Here is a 27221-nt window from a genome sequence, read left to right on the forward strand (position 1 = left end):
ACTACATTTCCCGTCATCCCTCAGTGACGTAGTTTCCCACGTGACCCGGACCACTCAATCACGCCCTCTGTTACAGAGTTCGCCCCGTTTGTAAGGAGCTCCGGTGAGGGGTCTGAGGCGAGGGCCCGGCTTGGAAGATAGGGGCAAAAGGCAGCAGTGTGCATGCTGAAGGTAAGCGGGAGGAGGAGCTCCTTGCTGGTCTGCGGGAGAGAGCGGCGCCTGGTCCATAACGGCAGTCGACCCATACATACCGGGCGACGGTTGCCGGAAGTGACGTCACGGCGGGCCTAGGACTTCTGTAACATGGGGGCTTTGTGTGGATGCAGCAAGAACACCTGTCCTCCAGTTATTTATTATGTTATGGCGATGTAATACAGTACCCAAATGGGAGGGGGCGCTCTATAACCCCCTCACGCACTGGCAAGTGGCCTAATGGCTGCATTATGTTCCCTCACCCATTGGCCTCCCAATTACACTCGTACCTGATTATTTATTGTCATTAACAGGTCTGAATGAATGGTGAGCAGTACGAATGGCGTAGTGGATAGCATTACTGTCTTACAGTCATCTGCTCAATTCCTTATAAAATTTGCTGTGCAGTTTATATGTATTCCCTGTGTGTGTGTGCCCACACGATGGGGAACATAGATTGTAAGCTCTTTTGGAACAGGGACTAATGTGAATGACTGAAATATCCTCTGTAAAGTGCTGCGGAATATATGTGCGTTATGTAACTTGTAATAAATGTTAACGATTTTTCCACTTGTTAACGTTTACTTGGGTTGTATAGCGCCAGCATATTCTGTTGTGCTTTGCATTAATAGCATTAAGCTTTGCACTACTTTAATAACAGCCTTTTCATACTATGCAGTAGCTCATGGTTATATTATAATAAACCTCTAGGGCCCCTTTAAAGTTTTTTTTACTGTGATAAATTGTACACAGTGACTAACAGGAAAATAGATGAATAAATAGACGTATTATAGTCATTGGTCACTTGGAAAGATGCACAAGAACCAAAAGATAGATCTGGGGGGGATCATCAATGAGTAATGGCTCCATTGAAAGCTTTGAGCATTATTTAGTGCAGTGGTTCCCAAACTTTTCTGAATCACGGCGCTCTAGAGTATCAGCATTACTTTCATGGAACCCCTAAGTTTAAGTTTGTTGTTGAGAAATTCAGAAAAAAATTTAGTAAAAAAGTGAAGTAAATTGTGCTTACCTGTCATCCTTAGGTTCAGTTAGGTGGCGGTGGACAGGTTTGTGCTTCTGTTTGATCACATATTTACATTACATTGACCAAAAATAATTTGATTTTGGTGCTGGACCACCAACCAGAGGCTCCCCTGCAAGTGTCCCAATGCACCCCAGGGTGCCACGGTGCACAGTTTGGGAACCACAGATTTAGTGGTTGACGTAGTGTCTATGTTGGAAGCAAGCTGCTGATGTTTTCAGCCTGCCGATGAGTCCTGATGATTACCGCCAGGGACGCAAACTGAATTTGGTCGCAGAGAGGTGGGAGTCTCTGTGTGATAACATGGGGTGACTGGCCAGTGACTGCGACTTTTTACGCAGTTGCACTGATTCCAGCGGCCATGTTCAGATGTAAATTCTGCGCCTCCATAGGACTGGTACAATGTTTGATGGTGCAAACGTTTCACGCAAAGTGGTAGATTAGCGTTGCAGCAGAAAGGGCGTTTCTGTATGAGTTCCATTGGCTGCGGCATTAGCATAAAGATGCAGTCGTGCTGGGTAAAAAGTTAGTCGCCCCAGCATTAGCACCCACCTCTGAATCGGCCCTTTTGCGCCTCCACTGGAAGAAGAATGCATTAGAGCAGAGGTTCCCAAACTCCACCATTACAGTCCAGGTTTTAAGGATATCCATGCTTGAGTCCAGATGGTTAAATCAAATTGACTGAGGTACTAATTCACCTGTGCTCAAGCATGGATATCCTTAAAACATGGACTGTAATGCCGGAGTATGGAAACCTCTGCATTAGAAAGTGAGTGAAACTATGTATTTGCCTTCTAGACTACAGATGGAACACTGGAGAATTCATGAACTTCAGGACCAGGAGGCACCTACGCTGTTACATTTTGGAAGATGGCTTACAAAATATAGAATGCAGGGTTATAAATAGAAGTCACAGATGTTGTAAAAAGGGGTGGTTTTACACTGGAACACCAACTAAAGGCCCCCATACACTAGCAACGGATTGTCGCGTTCCTGCGATAGAGAGATGTCGGGTTGGAGGATCAAGATATGATCATGATTTGCAAATCGGTGAAATTTAACATGGAGAGTTTCAACGATCTTCCAGCGGATTGGAGAACATTGATGGATCGACGTATCCAATCGCAGAATCGAACAATCCGTTCTTGGGTGTATGGGGGGAAAACATTAAAAAAAGCATACACACACACACATATATATGTTCCCTCTAGCTCCGGCGGCAGGCAGGGCACCGGAGCTAGAGAGGGCAACCTTGTGCGCGCGCCGAAGGGGGCGTGGTCATGAAAAGAGGACGTGTCTATAAGACGCGTCCCCTTTTCGTCATACTTGGGGGCGTGCCCGGCGCTTACGGACATGCCGGGGAGCCCCCAAGCGCTGCAGAAAGGGAGAATAGATGCCGGGTGCATGCTCCCGGCGTCTATTCTCCGGCGGTGACCGGGTCACCGCATGTTTCTCCACCCGCGGGACACTGCTTCCCGCGGGTGAGAACAGCTCCCGCAGGCTGTTAGGGCAGGGCGCTTTTTACCCTCCTCCTAAAACAGCCAAGCGGGAACGCTATATATATATATATATATATATATATACACACACACACACACGCGTGCATAAATATTGGGACATTGACAGAATTTTCATATTTTGGCCTCTATTCACCACCACAATGGCTTTGAAATGAAACAAACAAGATGTGCTTTAACTGCAGACTTTCAGATTTAATTTGAGGGTAATTACATCCAAATCAGGTGAACGGTGTAGGAATTACAATGTTTTCTATATGTGCCTCCCACTTTTTAAGGGGCCAAAAGTAATGGGACTATCAACTCAAAAGCTATTTCATGGTCAGGTGTGGGCTATTCCCTCATTATTTCATTATCAATTAAGCAGGTAAAAGGTCTGGAGTTGATTCTAGGTGTGACATTTGCATTTGGAATCAGTTGCTGTCGACTCTCAATATGAGATCCAAAGAGCTGTCACTATCAGTGAAGCAAGCCATCATTGGGCTGAAAAATCAAAACAAACCCATCAGAGAGATTGCAAAAACATTAGGTGTGGCCAAATCAACTGTTTGGAACATTTTTTTTTACTTTTTAACAGATTTATTTGTAGATTTTACAGAAGTAAAATAATACAACTATACATAAGCCAATAAAGAGGCTTATGAAATATTCAGATCGACAAAACAATATGATATTATGTTAGCACATATATCAACAATTCAATCTAAGTAGAATAGATCATATAGAGCAATATAAAATATTGGAAAAATATACGTGGAAAGCAGAACTACGTAGGGGGTAAAGAGAGGAAAAAGAAAGAGAAGGAAAGAAGGGGAAAAATATATTGGGAGGGACATGGTGTTTGGAACATTCTTAAAAAGAAAGAACGTACCGGAGAGCTCAGCAACACCAAAAGACCCGGAAGACCACGGAAAACAACTGTGGTGGATGACAGAAGAATTATTTCCCTGGTGAAGAAAAACCCTTTCACAACAGTTGGCCAAATCAAGAACACTCTCCAGGAGGTAGGTATATATGTGTCAATGTCAACAATCAAGAGAAGGCTTGAAAGAGTGAATATAGAGTGTTCACCACAATATGTAAACCATTGGTGAGTCACAAAAACAGGAAGACCAGATTAGAGTTTGCCAAACAACATGTAAAAAAAGCCATTACAGTTCTGGAACAACATCCTATGGACAGATGGGACAAAGATCAACTTGTACCAGAGTGATGGAAAGAGAAGAGTATGGAGAAGGAAAGGAACTGCTCATGATCGAAAACATACCATCTCATCAGTGAAGCATGGTGGTGGTAGTGTCATGGCGTGGGCATGTATGGCTGCCAATGGAACTGGTTCCCTTGTATTTATTGATGATGTGACTGCTGACAAAAGCAGCAGAATGAATTCTGAAGTGTTTCGGGCAATATTATATACTCATATTCAGTCAAATGCTTCAGAAGTCATTGGACGGCGCTTCACAGTGCAGATGGACAATGACCCGAAGCATACTGCAAAAGTAACCAAAGCGTTTTTAAGGCTAAAAAGTGGAATGTTATGCAATGGCCAAGTCAATCCCCTGACCTGAATCCGATTGAGCATGCATTTCACTTGATGAAGACAAAACTGAAGGGAAAATGCCCCAAGAACAAGCAGGAACTGAAGACATTTGCAGTAGAGGCCTGGCAGAGCATCACCAGGGATGAAACCCAGCGTCTGGTGATGTCTATGCGTTCCAGACTTCAGGCTGTAATTGCCTGCAAAGGATTTGCAACAAAGTATTAAAAAGTGAAAGCTAGATTTAGGATTGTTTAGTTTGTCCCATTACTTTTGGCCCCTTAAAAAGTGGGAGGCACATATAGAAACCGTTGTAATTCCTACACTGTTCACCTGATTTCGATGTAATTACCCTCAAATTAAATCTTGTTTGTTTCATTTCAAAGCCATTGTGGTGGTGAATAGAGGCCAAAATATGAAAATTCTGTCAATGTCCCAATATTTATGCACCTGACTGTATATATAACCAGTCAAAAGTTTGGACACACCTTCTCATTCAATGGTTTTTGTTTATTTAAATTATTTTCAACATAGTAGATTAATACTGAAGAAATCAAAACTATGAAAGAACACATGGAATTATGTTGTAAACAAAAAAGTGTTCAACATATCAAAATATGTTTTATATTTTAGATTCCTCAAAGTAGCCCCCTTTTGCTTTGATGACAGCTTTGCACACTCTTGGCATTCTCTCAATCAGATTCATGAGGTAGTCTCCTGGAATGGTTTTCCAACAGTCTTGAAGGAGTTCCCAGTGGCGCTGAGCACTTGTTGGCTGCTTTTCCTTCACTCTGCGGTCCAACTCATCCCAAACCACATCAATTGGGTTTAGGTCGGGTGATTGTGGAGGTCAGGTCATCTGACGCAGCACTCCATCACTTTCCTTCTTGGTCAAGTAGCCCTTACATAGCTTGGAGGTGTGTTTGGGGTCATTGTCTTGTTGAAAAACAAATGATGGTCCCAGTAAGCGCAAACCAGAAGGGATGGCATGGCGCTGCTGAATGCTGTGGTAGCCATGCTGGTTAAGTGTGCCTTGAATTTTGAATAAATCAACAAGTGTCACCAGCAAAGCACCCCCACACCATCACACCTCCTCCTCCTCCATGCTTCATAGTGGGAACCAAACATGCAGAAACCATCCGCTCACCTTCTCTGCGTCTCACAAAGACACGGCGGTTGGAACCAAAAATCTGAAATTTGGACTCATCAGACCAAAGTAGAGATTTCCACTGGTCTAATGTCCATTCCTTGTGTTTCTTAGCCCAAACAATTCTCTTCTTCTTGTTCATCCTCAGTAGTGGATTCTTTGCAGCAATACGACCATGAAGGCCTGATTCACACAGTCTCCTCTGAACAGTTGATGTTGAGATTTGTCTGCTACTTGAACTCTGTGAAGACTTTATGTGGTCTCTAATCTGAGGTGCTGTAAAGTAGCGGTTTCTGAGGCTGGTAACTCTAATGAACTTATCCTCTGCAGCAGAGGTAACTCTTTGGGGGGGGGTATTCAATTAGGCTGCGAAAAGTCAGAATCGGCGATAATTTGTCGCCAATGACGTCATTTTCGCCTATTTCAATTAGCCCTGTATTCAATTTCAAAGACTTTTCACAGGTTCGAAAAGTCTTTGGAAAAAAAACACGTGGATAACTTTTCACCATGTTTTATATGGCGAAAAAAAGTAGAATTGGAGTTTAGGGGTGCAGGCTTAAAAAAAAAATAGCCTGCACCCCTGGGAATTGCCCGTAAAAAAAAAAAAAAAGGGACACCCCAAAAAATTATTACAATTTTGGGGCAAAAATAAGAAAAAAAAAAAGGGGGAACAGTGTTTAAAAATAGCCCAATAGGTTCAGGGATATTGTCAGTATGCGGCAGGTGTTTTCTAGAATAGGCTATTAGAGGCAGGTGCATTTTTTTACCAATTTTTTTAAAAAAAAATGAGTTTAGGGACTTAAAATATGCTAGTACCCATTTTCATGTACCCCAAATTTGATGTGACCACTTAAAAAAAAAAAACGAAAAAAATAAACCTAAGTGCTCTTCTGCATCACTTGTTCTAATGTCAGGAAAAAACACCTGCCGCGGCTATTTACAAATGCAGAACACATTCTGCAGGGCTAAACGGGGGTGCCCAGAGTGAAACCCCATGTCCGGACATCTTTAGGGGGCTCCTAGGAACAAAACCCGCAAATTCCAGAATTTTTAGCGTTACTTACCTTTCCGCAGGCTCCTGTTTTTGCAGCTTCCTAATTGAATATGGGGAAAAAGTGGGCGCTCGCCCGATACTTTATCCCAGGAAAAGCTACGATGTGGAGCGAAAAGCCCAGCATGGACTTTTCGCTCCCAAATTGAATACGGGCCTACGTCTTCCTTTCCTGGGGCGGTCCTCATGAGAGCCAGTTTCATCCTAGCGTTTGATGGTTTTTGAAACTGCACTTGAGGATACATTCAAAGTTCTTCAAATTTTCTGTATCAACTGACCTTCATGTCCTAAAATAATGATGGACTGTCGTCTCTCTTTACTGAGATGAGTGGTTGGTGCCATAATATGGATTACAACAGTAGTCAAATAGTGGTGTCCTCTGTGTACTAACCCTACCTCTGCACCACACAATTGATGGTCTCAAACACATTAAGAAGGCAAGTAATTCCACAGATTGACTCTTGGCAAGGCACACCTGTTACTTCAAAACCATTCCAGGAGACTACCTCATGAAGCTGATTGAGAGAATGCCAAGAGTGTGCAAAGCTGTCATCCAAGCAAAAGGGGGCTACTTTGAGGAATCTAAAATATAAAACATATTTTGATTTGGTGAATACTTTTTGTTTACAACATAATTCCATATGTGCTCTTTCATAGTTTTGATGTCATCAGTATTAATCTACTATGTTGAAAATAATTTAAATAAACAAAAACCATTGAATGAGAAGGTGTGTCCAAACTCTTGACTGGTAGTGTGTGTCTGTCTGTCTGTCTGTCTGTCTGTCTGTCTGTCTGTCTGTCTGTCTGTCTGTCTGTCTGTCTATCTATCTATCTATCTATCTATCTATCTATCTATATATATATATATATATATATATATATATATAAAATCTGTCTATCTCTCTATCCGACAAGGGCACTTTGGGGAACTGCAAGTGGGGACAGTATCTGGGAGCTGTATAAAAAGGAACAGATCCTATATGCAGCTTTTTCATAATCAGACGACTGGGCCTCTAATAAGAAGTAGACTGAATATATAAAATGTTATTTCAAGTTTAAATCAATATAAAGTCAGGGTTTAAAACATTTTATTATTGCGAGGCCCCCAACCGGCTACTTCTTGTACTTCTTGATGCCACCCGGCTGGAAATAATTTCTGGGGAGAACTGTGTGTGTGTGTGTGTGTGTGTATATATATATATATATATATATATATATATATATATATATATAATTTCATAGACAGATGGAAATTATTCTTAATATTTGTTTCACAAAACATTCTGATTTGTAATGAAACCATGGAATATATGGTACAAGACCTTCAAGATTGAATACACGCTCTGCTTAAGTTACCTGTGAGTGGATCTTGTTTGTGTACTGATATGTGCCATCATTGGTTATCTTAATATGTATATTGCTCATTTTATAATCTGTACAACCAAAACCTATATTTGCATACTGTTGCTCATGTGTGATCATTTCCTGACCCATGCATCATGATCAGTGTCCAGAATTGTAATTTAATTTCCTACACAAGTTGGCTAGATTTACCAAGCAGCGGCTTTTGCACGACGCTGATACTCTGTGGTTTTGACCTCAAAATGTAAAATGGCAATAGTATTAAATTCTGTTTTCTTTTTTTTTTTTTTTTTAACATCAATAATATTATTGCTGCTTTGATATTTCAGGGTCCAAAGCGATCAAGGATCTGCAGCTTGCAGGAGCCGTTTCAAAGTACTTCTAGCCCATAAAATGCTGTGCAGCAGCGCTGTATCTGTGCTGAACGAGCCAATAGGACCTGCTTCACTCATCATTTTTTACATTGTGTGTGTGAACTTTATATATGCAGTATCTGCTCTGAAATAATTTTGTTTGTCCGCATTACTTATGTTACATGTTTGATGATATCACTTGTGCCATCCGTCAAAAATGTATTTGTTTGCGATAAGTGTGTCTCGGTTATTTGTGAGCAGACTAGAGAAACGTGACGGGAGAAGGATAGTATCGGCTTTGCTGCTTGTTGCCTTGGGTAGGAGACTCATGATGCTAGAGGAGGATGCAAGTGTCTGCAAATCTAATTCTCATTATCTGTCATTTTAGGCTGTAAATAAACATGGAACCTAATCCTGCTAAACCGAAAGTCCCTGACTTCCTCTCCAACTTAGGAAAACCCACTTTACGAGGTGTTCGGAAATGTCCCCGCTGCGGTACCTACAATGGAACCCGTGGCCTGAGCTGCAAAAACAAGAGCTGTGGTACCGTATTCCGTTGTCGAAATAATAAACAGCCAAGCAAGGATGCAGTGAAGGTGCTTACCGGATCGGACATGCAGATCTTCTCGGTCAGACAAAGAGACAGAGGACCTGACCACAGATGTCTGGTGGTACTGGGTATCTCTGAGACCACCATACAGACAGCTGAGGGGACAATTATCACTCAGATTAGTTCCGGCCGCTGCTTTGCTCCATCCTGTCTTAAAGCTGCAGCTCGAGGGGTAGTGGAGAACCAGTGCCAGCACATAAAACTGGCCTTAAACTGCCAAATTGAGGCTGAGCCTCTGCCACTTAAAAGCTCCATATTAAATGCTATGCAGATCCCAACAGAAATCAAGCAGGATATCTGGTTGCTAGCTAGCGAGTGCATGGGACCCCTCGTCCAGAGGGTGACCAAATCTGTCTTGGTAGTGCGATGCAAAACTAGCCAGCAGAACAGCCTGGGCTACCTTCATGTGTACTTCACGCAGAAGTCAGGTCCACAGAAAGGAACAAGCCACCTCTTCCTTTGTTCCTGCGAGGCCCACAAAGCATCCAAGGGAGCCGCACCAAAGACTGAAAGTGAGGAGAGATGTGTGCATTTCTACACCTGCCTGGGAGCTTTTGCTAGCGATGACAGCCTTACTGAGGAATTCACAGAATATTTTTATGTCATGTCTGAAGGTAAGGGAATGGCACAGCGCAGGGAATTGTTAGCAGTAAAAATGTATTCATTGGTTTCCCTTCAAATTGGGGTACAGTACCATGGATCTGCTTCTAGAAATAAAAAGGCATTATTATTTTCTCATACTGGTATTTATTTGTTTAGAACCTTTATATTTACCATAGTTCCCATTACAGATGTACATTATTATTATTTTTTTTCTACTTATAAATATATTAAGGTATAGCATATATTTATGACAAACAAATACTGCAGTGTAAAAGTTGCTTTGTTGTGTATTGCCTGTGACCAGCTCAGCCTGTGCTCTGTGCCTGCTCATGTGTGAAAATAGCGCCTCCCCGGCCGAGCACAAAATCCAGCTGGAGAGATCACTATGAGCTGTGGATGCACTTTCTACGCCGGGTTCACACTGGGATGATGCGGTTACGATTTGGCCAAACCGTGACCACATATCGTGCAGTGTGTATACACGATATGCGCGCTCCTGCGGTCGCATGCAACATTGTCAAGTTTGTGCTGCACATCAAACCTGACAACATCGCATGCGGACTCATTCATGTGGCCGCTCCATCGTTCATTACATCGTTCTGATGTGTACCCGCGGTACGCTATGTCGTCCCGTTACTCATCGTCCATTGTGTACCCACCTTAAGATGCGCAGCACTACACAAGCAGCTTCACACACACATTTAGTTGGATCCTCTAAACCTGCAATACTTTAATGTATTGTTAATTTGTTCATCCTTTGAAATCTACAGGTCTTAAAGAGATAACAGTGTTAGAAACAGATAGCAAGATGGATACGGTGGAAACAGTGGTACAGATACATGAAGAATCCTGCCCAATGCTGAAACCCAAGAAACCAAGAAAGGATGACTCGCCAGGTAGAATACTTAAGTGTTTTTCTTTTCTCTTAAACCAAGAAATGTCTTGTACTGTTCCGGGTACCGATCAGCACGTGCTATTGGTGCTGTGACGTGAACTATAAATCTATGGAGGAGAAGCTGCTGTTTTGTAGCCACTTTTATAACGAAGCGGGTCTCAAAAATTGTTTATTTTTAATATATTATATTAAATTACAATATTTGTAAGTAAAAAAACAAATTTTGAAAAATGAATTTAAATATGTTATGGAAAAAAAAAATATATATATATGATTAGGAGGTCTCTCTCACCACCCCGTGTCAATAGGCCCCCATTGGCAATAGCCCCCCCCTAGCGGCAATTGCTCTCTATTAGCATTGCCCCTTCCCCCTAGTGGTAAAAGATGCCAATAGAGTTCCCCATTTGCATCAACATTCCCCCCCCCCCTTCCTCCCTACCCCCATGGGACATTACCCCTCCCCCACATGCAGAGTGTGCACATGTGTTTCAGAGTGCTGTAGCAGTCACAAACACTGCAAGAGGAAATCCATTCTGCACATGTGTAGAACAAATGTCCACTTAAAATTTTGCAAAGGACCATGCGCCTGATTCAAGTGCACTGCTGATCGTAGATTCCCGATTGCGCAGGACCCATTCTGGGAGTGTGCAGAATGGGTCCTGCGTAGTCACACGCAGACCCTTGAAAGCCTCTGCCTGATTGACAGGCAGAGGCATTAAGGGGTGTCTGTCGTTCGCAGTAACGGGGGCGTGTCCGCCACATTTTCCAGGAATGGCCAGCGCAGGATCTGCGTTGATCAACGCAGTGTCCTAGGCTCGCAAGCTGGCCAGTCTGAGTAAGCTGAGGCTTACTCAGCTGGCCGGAGGTGCGACGCCGTCCACCATCCTGACCACCGATTGTCGCGATGGTGATCCCAGCCTGCGACCTCTGTCGCAGTGCTAGGATCGCAAATGCAGCATGGGGAGTCATACACCACCTGCTACATTTGCATAATGGGAAGGATTGCAAAGCTGCCTGTGTTCAACTTTGCAATTGCGGTCCTTGCTGAATCAGGCCCCGTGTCCGCAAAAGCCTAGCTGGCTGTGTGACCGCGCCAGTTTAGTGGTTAATTATCGCATTGCCTATCTCAATTTATTCAAAACTTATTGTGGCTCTAAGTAGTGAAATGGTGAATTTCAAATTGTTGCTTTGATTATGAGGTTATATAAAGGCATACATAGAAACACACATTGTACCCACTTCCCTTATGTTTAGCAAAGGATGTCATAATCAGTACTGCACAGCATTGAGGCATTTCCTGAGACTATTCTAAAATATGTACATTTCCTAGATGTTCAGTGTAAGAGGTGAATGGGAATATAGTGATCACAGATTCACCAGCCCATAAACACATGGGATCTTCTTATGTCTATTCTGCAGCAACAAAATAGAAATGACAGCAAACATTACATTTATCATTGGGGTTTATATGCCATTTCTGTCCTTTCACCAGTTAATAAATGTCCCTAATGGTTTTTTTATTTGTTAATGCTATTTTCGAGATGTAAATTGTAATTTTAAGCTCATGGTCGACGTCTCATTTTGTGTTTAAGGAGCAAACGCCACAGTTCAAGATACTGTCATCAACTGTCTGAAGAAGAACACGCTGAAAAAAACTGGTATCAACTCTGCTGCAAAGAAACCAGGTACACACAGGGCTGCCAATGCTGACACTCTTTTCCACTTGCAATGTAATCATGCCTGCTGATGGCTGCTATTGTGTACTGACCTATGGCTTATGGAAATATATCTAAAATGGGATTCTCGCCAGTATAGAGGGTAACCGGCCCATAATTTGGGCTCACAATTTGCTATGGGTCTGATTGTTGGAGAGATTTCTTATTTTACTGAGGGCAGTATTGAATTATTTTTGGGCTAGTAGGCAAAAATGTGACTTATTTACAGGGGATGTAGTTATAAAACCGGCGGCCGCGATGCCGCCGGTCTAAATCCCGACGGGGGAAAGCCGACAAGGGACTTAAGATAGGCTTTCTTAATCCTGATGCCGGAATCCAAAAGGACGCCAGCCCGAACGAGGTAAGTCTGGGATGCCCTTAGCTGTTAGCAACGGGGGAGGGGGTTTGGTTTAGGTAGCATAGCGGGGTTAGAGTTAGGTTTTTGGAGGGGGGGGGGGAGCGGGTTAGGATTAGGCACCACTGGGGGGGAGGGTTAGGTTTAGGCACTAACAGGGAGGGTGCGGGGTGGGGAGGGTTAGGGTAAAGGCCCCCATACATCAGAGATGGATTGCAGCAATCGTGCAATTTGCAATCGATTGTGTATAAAAATCTGCAATGTATGGGCTTCACAGATCGCAGATTGCCACCAAAAAGTGATTGGAATTGTTTAATCAGATTGTCCAACATGTTGGATTGCACAGATCGATTGGGGCTGTAGATTGCTAGTGTGTGGACATGATCAGCAGATTTGCAGACCATTTCTAGCAAAATGATGGGCCTTTCAAGATTGCCAGATCTGTGTTTGCTGCAATCGATCTGCAAATCACTGAAAAAGATCTGTAGTGTATGGGCGCAGATAGCTAGATTGGGAAATCCTAAGATCGGGCAATAAATCTTCAAATTGTTCAATTGTGGTTTTCAGATTGCTGATGTATGGGGGCCTTTAGACTACAAGAAGGGAGGGTTAGGGGGAGAAGGGGGGAGGGTAAGTATACTTTCCAGACCCCTGTCTGGATACCAACCATCTGGATGCCGCTGTCGGTATTTTGACAAGAGGCATCCCTACAGTTGGCATTATGTACCGATTCCATTTACAGATGCTTTGCAACAATGACAGAAGGTTTGGACACTCCTATGTTTTCTTTTATTGACACATTACAAGTTGTGCTGACTTCAGGAGATATGGAATTGCATCTTACCTGTCGCATGGAGTAGTAATGGAAATGTATGTGTTTTATATACTGCTTTCCTGACTTCAATACAGTCCGTGTATGAGAAACACAATTGTATGCATTCAAACACAGGGCCTGATTCAGACCCATTCGCTATCTGCGTACGCTCGCTGGATGCGTATGCAATTTTGTCAAAGTGACGCCACGGGAAGCGATCACTCGCCAAGACATAAGAACGCCCACCATGTCTTAGCGAGCGGCCACTTTGTGTATGCGTACGCCCAATCGCACAGGCAGAGCCGCCCACCAGCAACACGTCATCTCCAGGAAGTGTATTAAAACATTGGTACATCGAGCACCATCGGATGTGAACGCAGTGCTTGTGGTAGCTTTACCCTACCGCAAGCATTGCGAGGAAATCGATCTAAAAAAAAGGCAAATGACGTGTACTATGACGCTGCCTGTTAATTATGCATGCCTCTAAAACGGCTTTGAAACACTCAGGCACGCCTGCGTTCGCATCTCCAACCCCCCCGTTATTAGTGTCCTGCCCCTGTTACTACCCACAAACGGTCTCTCCTGTCACTCATTACACTGGGCTGCCTTTGCTGGGCGAGCGAGAGGGTTGCAATCGCAGTGTGTAGTTCGTGCACGCGCAGAACGAAGCGTATGCAGAACATCGGGCCGCTTGCGAACGCACAGCGCGAGCGAGCGGCTCTGAATCAGGCCCAGAGTATGCTGTGAGCTGCACAATGCACACACCTGTGACAGGTATTAGTGCTATTGGATGGCAGTTGTGGAAATAAGTAAAATTTTTTCCTTTGGTGTGTCTTGCTCACATGCAGTAAAACCCTTCCATACGATTCCTATGTTTTAATAAATGCTCCTTTCAGAAACCTGTTACTCACATCACTAAACTTGCTACATCGATCAGACAGTTTTGCTGCTTTCCTTGATATCTGTTACATTGTCTGATTACCTTTATGTGCAAAGACAAAACCAGGTGATCCAGTGCTTGTTGCTTCCTCTTCTCAGCGTGTAGTCAACTGACGGACGAGACTCAGGTGTCCCTTACCTTCATAGACTGGCTGTCCAGTGTGACCGAGAGAATCCACCAGACCATGCATTATCAGTTTGATGGTATGTAGCTGCTTGCACTTGAAGGGATTAAACCAAGTTTGAATACAGCTATGAATATGGGAGGCCAGTCAGTGATCTGAGTAGGATTTGGAACAGCGGCTTGTTATTTCACTGTGATAACAGTGCTGAGGTAACACAGTTTGGGTTTGCTAATTTATATATTTTGTTGTTAAAATTCAGATGCTGGATAGACTTCCTTGCATGATTAATGAACTGCCCACTATATATACTGTAAACAGCAGTGATGTGATTTTAGAACTCTACACAGCCTTTTAGAAAGCAAATGATAATAGCTGCCTGTCGGTTTGACTCTGTTAGTCACCCTAATTACAGCACACAGCGGGTTTCAAAAAAAAGCTTTTTGAGTGTATATACTATAGTCATTATCTTATTCATTATATTTGGTGACTTTAGGGTATAGAGGGCGCTGGTTCAGGTGTAGGCATTACATTTATTTGTACTGTGGCTCCTCCGCCTTGCACACCTTGCCCTATTGGAGCGCCTTTTTTTATTTTAGTGCCCATAAGTGTAGGCCCCCTTGTTTTCAGCTACCAGGGCAGCATGTACGTTTTTATTTTATTCTTTATTAACTTTGTAATTGCGAGATCTCCAACACTCTCGCCCCCATTTCTACTGGCATTCTTATGGGGAGGGTCACTAAGTCTGTTGAAATTTGGTACAAGGGGACCCCAGGGCACTGAGTGCCAAGCACCAAGTGTGCTGGATGACACTTCAGGAACTCTGGCAGCTATGACATTGCTGGACCACCAGTAGCTGGGGCCCTGGTCAGGTGAGGGCCATTAACTTGGATGAGCCCCACACTAGGGACAGACATGACAGTGGGCAGGCCATGCCTGCACTGGACCATTAGAGGGAAATGGTTTTTCCCCAGTAGCATCATCTCCTCCTTGGCTGGCAGGAAAGCCTTGGGTCACCCATACGTCAGCAATGCAGAGCTTGCTCTGACTGTGAGAATTGTTGTGCATCTATGTCAGGGCTTTACACATTTTTCTAAAATCTAGGGCTCAGGATGAAAGTGTAGGAGCTAGACCACTGTCCCCCCCAAAAAAATTCTGGGAGTGAGTGAGGAGCACAGCTCTGTGTGTTATGCAACTGTTATACACTTTATAGTAGTCCACAAAATGGACGCAGTTGAATGGATATAGTAAAATGGAGACCCCCTCACTGATCTGCACAGCTTCCCTGCTCCACCCCCCTCCAGTAATAACAGACCACATTTGCACATAAAACAATGGTGCCAGAAAGCACTACAACCCCCAGGGCCACATTCCTGAGGAGCACCCACCCCCGGGCAACCAACCCTCACAGCCACGCTAATAAGATGGTACCTGTGGGTAAACCACCCCTCCGCAGCCTCGTTGCTGTGCAGCTACCCCGGCCCCCCCGTGGCCACATTACTGGGCAACCAACACCAATGGCCACACAACTAGGGGGGTACCCGCTGGCAAACCACCTCTCCGGAACCATCCAACTTCCCTCCCCTCGTGGTCACACCACTATCCCTCCGAAGCCGTTCCGCAATCCCAGGCCACGCATAGACCCTCTTACTAGAGAGCTCTATGCAGCCGGAGTTAGCAGACAGCTGGGACAGAGAGGCAAAGCTGTAGCCGCAGGCCGGGACGGAGAGGCAATCCAGTCCGCAGGCCGGGATGGAGCGGCACAGCAGTCGCCGCAGGCCGGCACGGAGAGGCAGATGCACTCCTGTGCATGAAATGACTGCCGCAATACTACAGACACGAATCTCCGCTGGGGCTGACGATTCCGCCCTCCGTGCAGAATCTGGTAGCCAGGCAGCAAAATCTGGTCGCCATGGCGACCTGGTCCTCGGGATTTGTCGAGCTGCTCTATGCAATGTCGTATGGATTCTTTATTAATCGTACCTGAATGGTGGTTTTTCTGTGCCCTCCTCTTTTCTACTGATGTGTCATCATACAGCTATCCTTTTTGCACCATATGACTGCGTTAATCAGTGTACCTTTATTGCTGTAATAATATTGGAGAAAAAAAAACACAGGAAATTAGGGGGGTTAGTGATTTTATAAAATGTTGCTCTGTAAGTTCACTCTTCACTTACGAGGTTGTCTTCCACAGTTTCTCTCACTCTGCTTCTTTTGTGATTATATAAGAAAAAGGGACTTTTTCAGATACCAGGCTGTTTGGTGAAAAACTTCACGGTTCAAATGCAATATTACCAAATGGACATTTGGAACTAAATATCTGATGTGCAGTTTGTGAGACTCTTCAGTCATTTCTGTAGAGACAAAATCTCTGCAGGGGTTGCCCCATTTCCATCTGTGATTGGACCGTTGTGACCACAAATGCAAGCCTACATGATTGGTGCATGGTGACGTTAACCCTTCACCAGCAGGGTGTTTGGACCCTAGAAAAGCTCAGTATGATATATAACTGTGGCATACATTAACCATATTAAAATCTTATGAGAAAAAAAAGATGTTTGTCCCAACTATACCTGCATTCTTCATCCCAGAATCGGATAATTGGAAAGCGGACATAGTGAGCTGTCATGCCATCCAACCAACCAGGGAAGTTGTCCCTCTATCTGGATGTCTACAACTAGATTATGGATTGGTGGGATCAACCTGAGGTCGACATGATGGCCTATTGACTGAACCCCAAAGCCACTCAGTACTGCAAAAGAACCAGGAATCCAAAAGGATTCCTAGTGGATACTATGACAGTGCTCTGGCAATACCAACTAATGTATCGTTTCCTTGCAATACCCATGCTTTCTTTGGTACTCAAGAAGGCCATGAAAGAGGGTGTCCAGTAAGTCTGGCAACACTGAACTGAGCAAGATCAAGTACATCAACATCCATAATATGTTGGTAGAACCTCCATGGAGATTCCGCTGAGAGAGGACCTTCTACGTCAGGGTCTATTTACCACCTACATTTTGCTTGCCTAGCTCTAATGGCATAATTGTTGAGGCAGTGACTCTTCGAGCTAAGGGGCTATCTTAGAAAGTCGTTCAAACTATGATCAGGGCTAGGAAACTGTGCTCATCAAAAAATGACCATAGCGTGTGGAGGTCTTCGTCCTATATAAATCTGGACTATAAGCTCTCACGAGCAGGGCCCTCCTATTAGTTCTCACTCTGCACTATCCTTGTCTCCAGTGTGCCCCCAGTCACAGTCAGTGACTGTTTGAATGGGGGCAGTTGTATAATTATCTCATTATTTACTTTTATTATCCCCCACTGTACTGTTTGACATTAACTATATTTTTTGTTTTGCAATTTTCCCTGTGCTGTGCTATGAACACTTGGTGGCACCATATAAATAAAATAGACATGTGTCAGACTTCATCCTTTCATTTGGCAAGCCTCTCTTCTAGCATAGATTTTTGCTCTGCCTATCTTTTTCCAGTGGACATTGGCTAGCATACCTGAGGTTCAGACCTTTCTTCAGGGTGTTCTTTATATTCAACTATCACATGTTCTGCTAATTGTTTGTGAAGCCTAATCTTGGTCTTTTCAGCGTTACAGAAATCCCCATTCGAGCATCTTGAATCCCTTAATTTTAAGTTCCTAACCTAGAAGGCCTCTTTTTTTTTTTTGTTTGTTTGTTTGCTAGTTTTTGCCTCTGCTAGACTAGAGACTGATTTTGCTGCCATATATTGCAGATTCACCATAACTGATCTATCACAAGATCTGAGCTGCACCAAGCTGGAACTACTGCTCTAGCTTAAGGTTGTGTCAAAATTCCATAGATAGTCATCCCTCCATAGGACAAATAGCCTACTCGTTCTTTATGACGTGCATAAGAAAGGATGTGGTCAGCAACAAATTAGATGGGAGCAAGAAGGTTTAAGCTACATTCCGATCCGTTAACGCCTCATGGATCCTGAATTGAACACTTGTGCCAGGCAGCAACCTGGTCCTGTGTCCATGCTTTTACCAACTTCTACTGTTTCAGTGCCTTTGCCAGCCTTCTGTGCAGCAGTGTCTGTGTGTAACTTACTATAGGGGCAGCTTTGGCATTTCCCCAAGGTAGCAGTGTCTTCCTAATAGGATGAGTAAGAACACGATTTTTGCACTTACCCGTTCATGTCTCTGTGTCCATTTGGGGACACTGCATTTTCACCCCTTTTTTGCTCTGTTGTCTTTGAGTTTTGTTCTTGTCTGATTTGTTTCATAGTGTTTTATCCTATGGACTTTGATAGACTGAAAATTGAGCCCTGATTGGGTAAGTGGTATAGGGGGGAGGGGTAGCGAACACAAACAAGTTTTAATTGGTCTAGTCCTGCACCAGCACCCTCTATTACTTAAGGTTAACTGTGTCCTCCAAATGGATTTAAAAAAGGTTACGGGTTTGATTCAGAGATGGCCGATATTGCTTTGTCTGCAGTGGCTGTGTAATAATATGCTAATGACGCAGGAGGCGTCTCGTGTAAATAGACGACTCCTGCCCGCTTCTCTGATCTGCTGGTGCATCCGAAGATGGAGCATCGAATCATCTGCGCGACCATCGATCATTTGAGTAACCCTCAGAATGGCCGGTATTTTCACACTGCCGGGGCCAGTGAAGCTGCATTGGAAGACACAGACACTGGCTGTGGCACGCCTCGAAAACAGGGTTGGCACGCCCCCATTTTCGACAACGCTAGCCATAGGTGTCCCGTCCACACACCCCAAACAGCCACGGCATGTCAGTCATGCTGCTGCTCGGAGGAACTGTGTGCGGTCGCACAGAACGAGATCTGCAATGCAGCATCTGCACATACACAGATCTCCAACCATGGGGTTTGTGTACATATCTGAATTAGGCCCTCAGTACAAATATTCTCTCAAGTTCACCAGTTACAGACCATAATCCCTGCAGGTCACTGGGCTACATTGGTTCACTATTTAGGAAGATTAACAGTTTATCCATAGCAAACGCAAAAACATAAGAAGTTGGATTATTTTTTGTATTTCTCTATTGAAACTGCACCTCACACCGCCATAGGCTGCGTGCAGAATCCGTTTCTGGGAGTTAACGCATGGAAACGTTTCAGCGGCTTCCGCTCTTGATTGAATCTGCCCCTATATTGGCTATATTGCATGGAAAACAATTCAGTTTTCTATATATTGGCAACATACATAGAGGTACTTGTTTGTCTTCTGTCATTTCTTAATACTCCAACCCCCTGTCACTATGTATCGCGTACAGAGATGAGCAACTACTGCATAGACAGGTAACTAGGGGCAGTGTTCTCTGATCACTAAGGCTCATTTTACAAACATTTATGCACAATATGTGTTGGTGGCTTAGTGCAGTCAGTCATTGTCTAACGTGCTGGACAGACAGACTTTGCATCTGCAGGATTGCTAAATTAGCCCTACTGACTGCAACTCACTAGTACCCAAAACAAATGATTGTGAAAGTAATATTACAGCATACATACAGTAGCTCACCAGTGACCGTGTTCAAAGTGTATTCAAATAATGGCAAATTCAGGAGCTGATCAGTCAAGTCTACGAGACTGAAGTATCTGTTCTAGAGCCAGGAAAGACCTTCATCTATGGGTATTATATAGCTACCAGGTCTCTGGGATTTGTCCCGCCACATCCAAGGCCATAATAAGCTTATGTAGCCACAAATTAATTACATCATTTCCTCTGTGCATACAGTTTAGTTTGGGAAGACAATCTCTCTCTTATTGATCTTGCCCCCAACAACTTTATGTCACTGTTGTTTATGTTCCCAACTTTATGTCACTCTTGTTTATGTTCTTAGGTAAGCCGGAGCCTCTGGTGTTCCACATTCCCCAATCTTTCTTTGATGCGCTCTCACAGAGGCTGTCCATGGGTAATACACGGATGCGGCTACCCAACTGCACCACAGGTACTGCAAGTCCTACATCAACATTATGGCAGTCTTTTTTTATAGTTTTATTTTCTTTATTAAAAATATAGCTTTACTTAAATCCATTGCATATACCAATGTAACAGCTGTAACACAACAGATCTATTTCTCTGCAATATATAAGCAGAGGATGGATGCTGCAGACTGATAATAATTGTTCAATCGTGGGATTGTGTCAGGGTAGGTATAATTGGATGGTTTTATATTCCAGCTTTTGTGAGAAAAGATGCCCTGCCCCTGGGGACCTTTTCCAAGTACACCTGGCACATAACCAACATTTTACATGTTAAGCAGATCTTCGACACACCAGAGGTAAGGGGCTAGCTGGCATTCATGCTTGTTTTGTTAATCATTGGGGGTAAATCCCGTGTTGGGATCAGTACATGAAAATACTTGTGATTTATGCCGGCTATTTATTCCTGTACCTCTTCTGACCTATGTCTGCAACCTCTCTATTTCCCTGGCTGAAGGCTGGTCTGGCTGTAGGACCGGTTCAGGTATACTCCTCTAGGCAGCACTAATAGATGCAAGATTATGGAAGCTGGTATGATTCTACTGATATATTACTTCAATAAATGAGAATAAAAGAGTGATGCAAACTAAATATATCCCTTTATCAGTCCTATACCTGTGGTAACAATGTATAAATGTGTCTGCTATCCCTAGATACCGGGTGTCACCATGTATAACCTTTTTTCCTGGTACACACCTTTACAATTATCAGGCCGATCTTGCCATTCCCAACCTGTTCTTCAGATATTGTAAGAGTGTGCACGCTCCTACAGTTCTGTAGATCTGATCTTATGTTCTTGATAAAATTCATCAGACACGACGGTCCTATGTCGGACAAATCAGGAAATGGTACAAGGATTAAATATCAATTTTAAAGATTTAATAAGTCTATTCTAGGTGAAAGTTGCAGATTTCCGAGCATAGATTACAGACGGGTATTACCAGACTCTTGTGAAGATCCGGAATCTTTTCGCAAAAATTAGCTTTACACCGGTTGTAGTCTCCATACAAATCCTTGTGCTGACTTGTAAATATGTCCCAAAAACACGCTGGTCAATGCAGAGCTAGAGTCCAGCTCAAAAGTAGGCCCGATCCCTACGTATATTTTGTTGTGGTAGTGCCACTGCTTTAAATACAAATTAAACCTAAAAACAAAATGTACTATTAGGGCGATTGTAGAAAATTCGAACATGAGACCGAGGGTAGTTTGGTCCCTCTTCATAAGAGCTTACAGTCTACACGGAGAAAATAGAAGCTAGCGGGTAGCGGAGTAGACGTGGGACTGTATCTTGTAGAACGGGCAGGGGGAGTAATGTCCGATGGAAGTAGGATAGGCTCTAGGTGGATTTTGGGTGAGTGCTTGAAAGAGTGAGGATTGAGAAAATATGTAATCAGTCCCTGTCCCAGCAGAGCTTTCATGCTAAATTCTCATCCATACACCCCGAATGGGACCATTTTGTCAGCAGACCGTTAACCTACTGGTATGTTTCTGGTTTGTAAGAGGAAATTGGAGCACCTGACGGGAGCTCACGCATACACTGGGAGGACATACGCACTCCACACAGATAAACCCAAACACTATGGTTATTACTGTTTTATAGTGTCTTTATAATAGTTTATTCGTTTTGTTTTTCTTCGCATAGATGCCGCTCGAAATTACCCGCAGTTTTGTTCAGAACAGAGATGGAACATTTGATCTATTCAAATGCCCTAAGGTGGAGGTCGAAAACATTGCAGAAACTTATGGCCGACTAGAAAAGCAGCCCATCCGGCCCCTGGAATTAAAAACTTTTCTAAAAGTTGGTATGTCGTGGATTTATTATTTTTTTTATTTGCAATACAGAATGAAAAGCCAGCAATGTAGTGAATTACGTGCAGGCACACAATATAGTTTCTTATAAATAAATCCTACATGATATATAGACACAGGAAGTATTGGTGCCTAAAGCCAAGTACACACTTCCCGAAGGGTGCCACCGATCCAGGAAATGCTCTGAAACAAGGTCCTTAGTGATGGGAAGCTATATACTGCTGTACCTTAGACGTAAATATCGGATCGGTGCGCACCCGTACACTTAGAGCAATTTCTTCCTCGGTGTGTACTTTCCATTCAGCTCTTAAATGGGATTCAGACGATGGGACCAATATACTATATTGTCCCCACATCTGAGTCTTGCAGGAGCGTTTGAAGCTGTTTATCAATCACAGTTGGAGCAAATGAAGCCGTTTATCAGTCGGGCTGCGCCTTTTACTGCAGGTGAATTCGTTTTAAATATGTACAAAGTCGCAGATGAAGCGAAGACGGAGCTCTGCATGAGAAAAAAGCTGCGGCTGCTGCATCGTAGTACTTTGTATACAGATTCAGACTTCTTTGCACACGGATGTGTCTCATTTGTGACTAAGATGCATAATCGAGCAAAAATTACACTTTGCGCAAGCCGAGTCGCCCTGGATCTGGCACGAAGCGAAGGTCTGTTTGGCGCGAGAGCAACAATAGTGTATGAGGACATATCTGTATATTAAGTGTTTTACTTTCTAATAGGCGAGACCCACGGGTGTTTTTTTTTTTTGGTTGGTTTAAAATAAATTATTTAACACTGCAACTATTACAGACAATATCAACTACTGAAAAAGTAACAGTCCACAAGAGGACTGTCCTAAGTATTGAATAGCAACAATACACCTTTGGGTAAAAAAAACTCCTATATAAGTTGGTTAACTAGAGATCATACAGAGACAACATGAAAACAATATATTCTATAAAGGGGTGGATAAATGTGGAAAAAGAAGTTGGAGAGCCGACCAAAACTTCAGGTCCGTCCTTGTACTGGGAAGTAGTTAAACATGAACCATGGCTCCTGAATTTGATGGAACCTCTAGGCCACGGGTGGGGAACCTTTTTTCTGCCGAGGGCCATTTTGATATATAACATTATTCGCGTGCCCGGTGCAGGCCATGCCCCTCCATGTGACATCACAAGGGGGCGGGGTCCCAATCGCTGGTGATTACAGTAATGCCCGGAGCTTCCCGAGGAGCCTCCGGGAAGCTGTAAGGACGCTCCAGGCGGCACTGCTGCATAGATTCAGGCTGCAGGGTGCCATTCTAGGCGCCTGCTAGCCAGATGAGGCTAGCAGAAAAAAAAGCTCAGAGGGCCAGACCAAATTATTCCGCAGGCTTTATACGGCCCCCGGGCCTGAGGTTCCCCATCCCTGCTCTAGGCTGTCACCTGTAACTCACTCTAGTCATCTCCAATATTAACAGCAGTCCAGTAGAGACGTCTCAATAACTTGCTGCTATATCTTTTACATTGGCCCTTAATTAGCTTTTTTAGAAATATAACAGATGTCCATAGAATCTGTAAATAGGATTTTTTCCCTTGTGTTTTTATACATTGTTTATATGTGCTTATACTCTGAAGTGCCAAAAGTCATGGGATAGATGCCTAGTATTGTGTAGGACCCCCTCTAGCCCGGCAAAGTTCAGCAACTCAATGTGGCATCGATTTAACAAGTGGACGGAAGACCTCTGGAGAGATGTTGACCCATGCCGTCTGGATAGCTTCACACAGCTCCCAGATAGGTGTAGGTGATGATCTCCACCACGTCCCATAAATGCTCAATTGGGTCCATGTCGGGCGAATGTGCTGGCCGCCACATTCACCGTAACTCTCCAGAATGCTTCTCAAACCAATTGTGAACAACTTGGAACCAATGACACAGTGCATTATCATGGTGGAATATTCCATCATTGTAGCAGTTTATGAAGTCCATGAAGGGATGCAAATGGTCAACAAGCAATGCGACGTAGTGGTTACTGGCCAATTACATGTTCATGTGGATCGAACCCATGCATCGTTAACACACCCCACACATTATGGAACCGCCACCAGCCTGCACGGTGCCTTGTTGACAACTGGGGTCCATGACCACATGTTGTCTGCGCCCTACCATCAACCCGAAACAACTGGACCTGGGACTCATCAGACCACGCACATGTTGCCAGTCCTCAAGGGTCCAATTAGTGTTATGAGACTAGGTGCAGCGCTGTGTCCAGGGTCATAATGGGCACTCTGGTGGGTGTTTTGCTCCCATATCCCATGGAAGCTAAGGAACGGTGCAATGACCTGATGGACATGCTTCTGCTACATCCTGCATTGAATGTGGATGTGATTTGAGCCAGTGTTGCTTGTCTGTTACCACGGACAATTCTGGCCAGACACCGCAGGTCACAATCATTAAGCACCAGTGGTCCGTCACTGTTCTGTCCACGGTGGATGGTAATACATTCCATGAGGTGTTCTCGGTACACACGACACCGTAGATCGAAGAATGTTGAATGTCCGCACAACTTCCGAAATGGAATGTCCCATCCGTCGGGCACCCACTATCATGCCCCATTCGAGCTCTGATAACTCACTTAGCCTTGCCATGAGCAGCCTAGCCAGTGTTCAAACTGACTCACGAGATGTCAGATTGCAACTGATGCAGGTCTGGGCATTTCCAAGCATGGTGGCACCCCTTAGTTACCTGTTTACATACTGCTATCCCATGACTTTTGGCACTTCAGTGTAGAGTGCGCATAAAATAAACCTTTTAATAATGAAATATCCAGTATATGACTTTTGGCATCTTAGCTACTATCTTTTTCATACAAATAGCTCATGGATAAGCGCAGTTCATTTTTATTGATTCCTAGGGTGATTAGCTTTTCTTGCTGGATGTAGTCAGGTTTCTTAATTTACTTGGACAACATGGATTACAGATTATTTTCATACATCTAAAAGTGGGGTTTGCTACCAACTAAAGGGACAAATGCAACTCAGCAGGGCTATCTCAATTTTAGCAATCAAAACCGATACACACCTCTGATCCTGCTACCAGGTCAGTGGGTGCCTCCTGGATGGAGCAGCATGAGGCCTAGGTTGAGCATCTAACTTGGCCGCCTACCTGATCTTCTGTCCATAATTTTACAAAATTCTGTATTTTTTGTTTGTTTTTTATTTTCCATTCAAGAAGGCTAGACGTGAATGGGAAGTTCTGTGCACAGCTGTAACTGAGCCCGTACCTTAGGGGCAGCTTTAGATAGCAGTGTCCCCCATATAGGGAAATAAAATAATAAATAGATTTCTCAGATTCCATCGGAGGACACTGCTGTGTTACCACTGGTGCTTTTTTTTTTTTCCTATGACAAACTGGTACCTGTACTATGAAATAATGGTAACTGTACTCGCCTAAGCTGCTGAAATATATGTGGCCAGGTAAGTGTCTCCCTGGTCTATTAAGTAGCTGAAATGTAGGAAGGAGTGTCTCAATATATACCATTTATGGACCTGATTCACTACCGATCGCAGGTGAGATTACACAAGCAGTTCTTCCACGGAAATATGCTAATGTCTGCAACTGCTCACCCAGCATAGAGACGCCCGCTATCGCTTTCTCACATCCGTAAAACCTCACAAGTCCTGCTTGTACATCGGTAACATCGAGTAGCATCGGACCCTCATGCAGAATTACAGCAGGTCTGACCTTACTCAGAAATGGAGTACTCAATCTGCATCTGCGTCACAGTGGCTAATTTATTCGCACCCAGGAAACCGTGTTCAAACGGACAGGAACGCCTGTGTTTCTCCGACCACCCCCAAACGCTGACGTCACGTCCCTCGATCTGCGATGGCTTTGTAGCTGAATAAGTGATCACAATGTTAACTCGCGCACTGCGGTTCATGCGCAGTACGCACCGCCGGCCGGCCTGCGTATTGCGATCCGTAATGAATCGGGCCCAATGATGGTAGAAGAACTTCCGCTTTCCAAAAAAAAGGTGCCAGTACTTCAGACTTTGCAGTGTCTCCCCAATGGAATCAGAGAAAAATCCCCCTTTAATACTTCTGTATAAATGTACTAATAATATTCATTTGTATGCACACGTGGTTGATGTGTAGTATCAGAGTAGAATGCCGTCTCGCTCTGTTGTTCTAACCTTGTGTTTCTGTTCCAGGTATCACCACTCCAGAACAGAAGGAGCCTTCTCCCTTCACCATTGAGTGGATCCCAGACATCTTACCACTGTCCAAAATCGGCGAGCTGCGCATTAAGTTTGAATATGGACACCACCGTAACGGACCCTTGCCAGATTTCCAGGAGCCCCCTCCCCACACTTTGGAACACACCCTGGAGATTACCCCTCTCACCACTATTACATTTGACTGATTCGGGTACAATCAAATTTACCAAGATGACAGTGTCGCAGCTTGTTTAACACAATATGGTGCGCAACAGCCGCCATGTTGTTTTAGTAATTCAGCTGCCAAAGGAACTTAGTCTGACACAGTGACAGACTGCCGGACCGTAACATTTCTCATGTGCAGTAATATGCAGTTCTTTTTTATCTTATTTGCTGCTATGATATACAGTTGTGTGCTTGTGCACGCGCCTGTGCTTGTATATAAGCTAAGTATCTGTCTTCATATTTCGTTTTGTTTTTTTGAATAATTTAAGGTTGCTAGTTTAATAATATGACAGATGCTTTAAAATGTTGCCAGTACAAGCACCTATGACTTTAAAAAGCAATGTTTTACATGAACTTTAAGTCCTCTTGGCCAATGGCTCCGTTCCATTCACAATATTACAGCTTTCTCTCATGGGTTTGGCAATCATTCATGGTAAAATATTTAGGACTTAAGAGCTTGTTCCAGATATTAAATGCTGATGAATCATCAATATCTCTTATCATTTAATGTGAGAGAACAATACAGAAGTCAGGTGTATTCCCTCTACCTAAAAGATTTTGTACATTTTCACTCTGTACATTTTACCTGTCTCCTTCTCATACCCCTTTATAGACAAGTGTCTGTATTTAACATAGTGAGCGAAATTGTAGTTTATCATTCTGATGGAATGACTGTAATTGTTAGTTTGGAAAAGGAGTGTATAGTACCCGTGAATGCTGAATGTGAACATTTTAACCATATAAACTTAAAAATACTATA

At 43.6% G+C, this 27221-nt stretch overlaps 1 protein-coding gene across 1 annotated transcript; it reads left to right on the forward strand.

Moving 5' to 3' along the window:
* CUNH2orf42 (chromosome unknown C2orf42 homolog) lies at positions 1-27221 on the forward strand. Its single transcript, XM_088470832.1, has 9 exons — positions 1-171; positions 8590-9425; positions 10185-10310; positions 11902-11994; positions 14232-14336; positions 20096-20203; positions 20436-20536; positions 21880-22039; positions 26231-27221. The coding sequence occupies exons 2-9, from the start codon at positions 8603-8605 to the stop codon at positions 26440-26442; spliced, it is 1728 nt and encodes a 575-aa protein (XP_088326958.1). The 5' UTR covers positions 1-171; positions 8590-8602; the 3' UTR covers positions 26443-27221.

The sequence above is a fragment of the Taudactylus pleione genome, unplaced genomic scaffold, assembly GCF_031769625.1.
Source record: "Taudactylus pleione unplaced genomic scaffold, aTauple2 ptg000105l, whole genome shotgun sequence".
Classification (NCBI taxonomy): domain Eukaryota; kingdom Metazoa; phylum Chordata; class Amphibia; order Anura; family Myobatrachidae; genus Taudactylus; species Taudactylus pleione.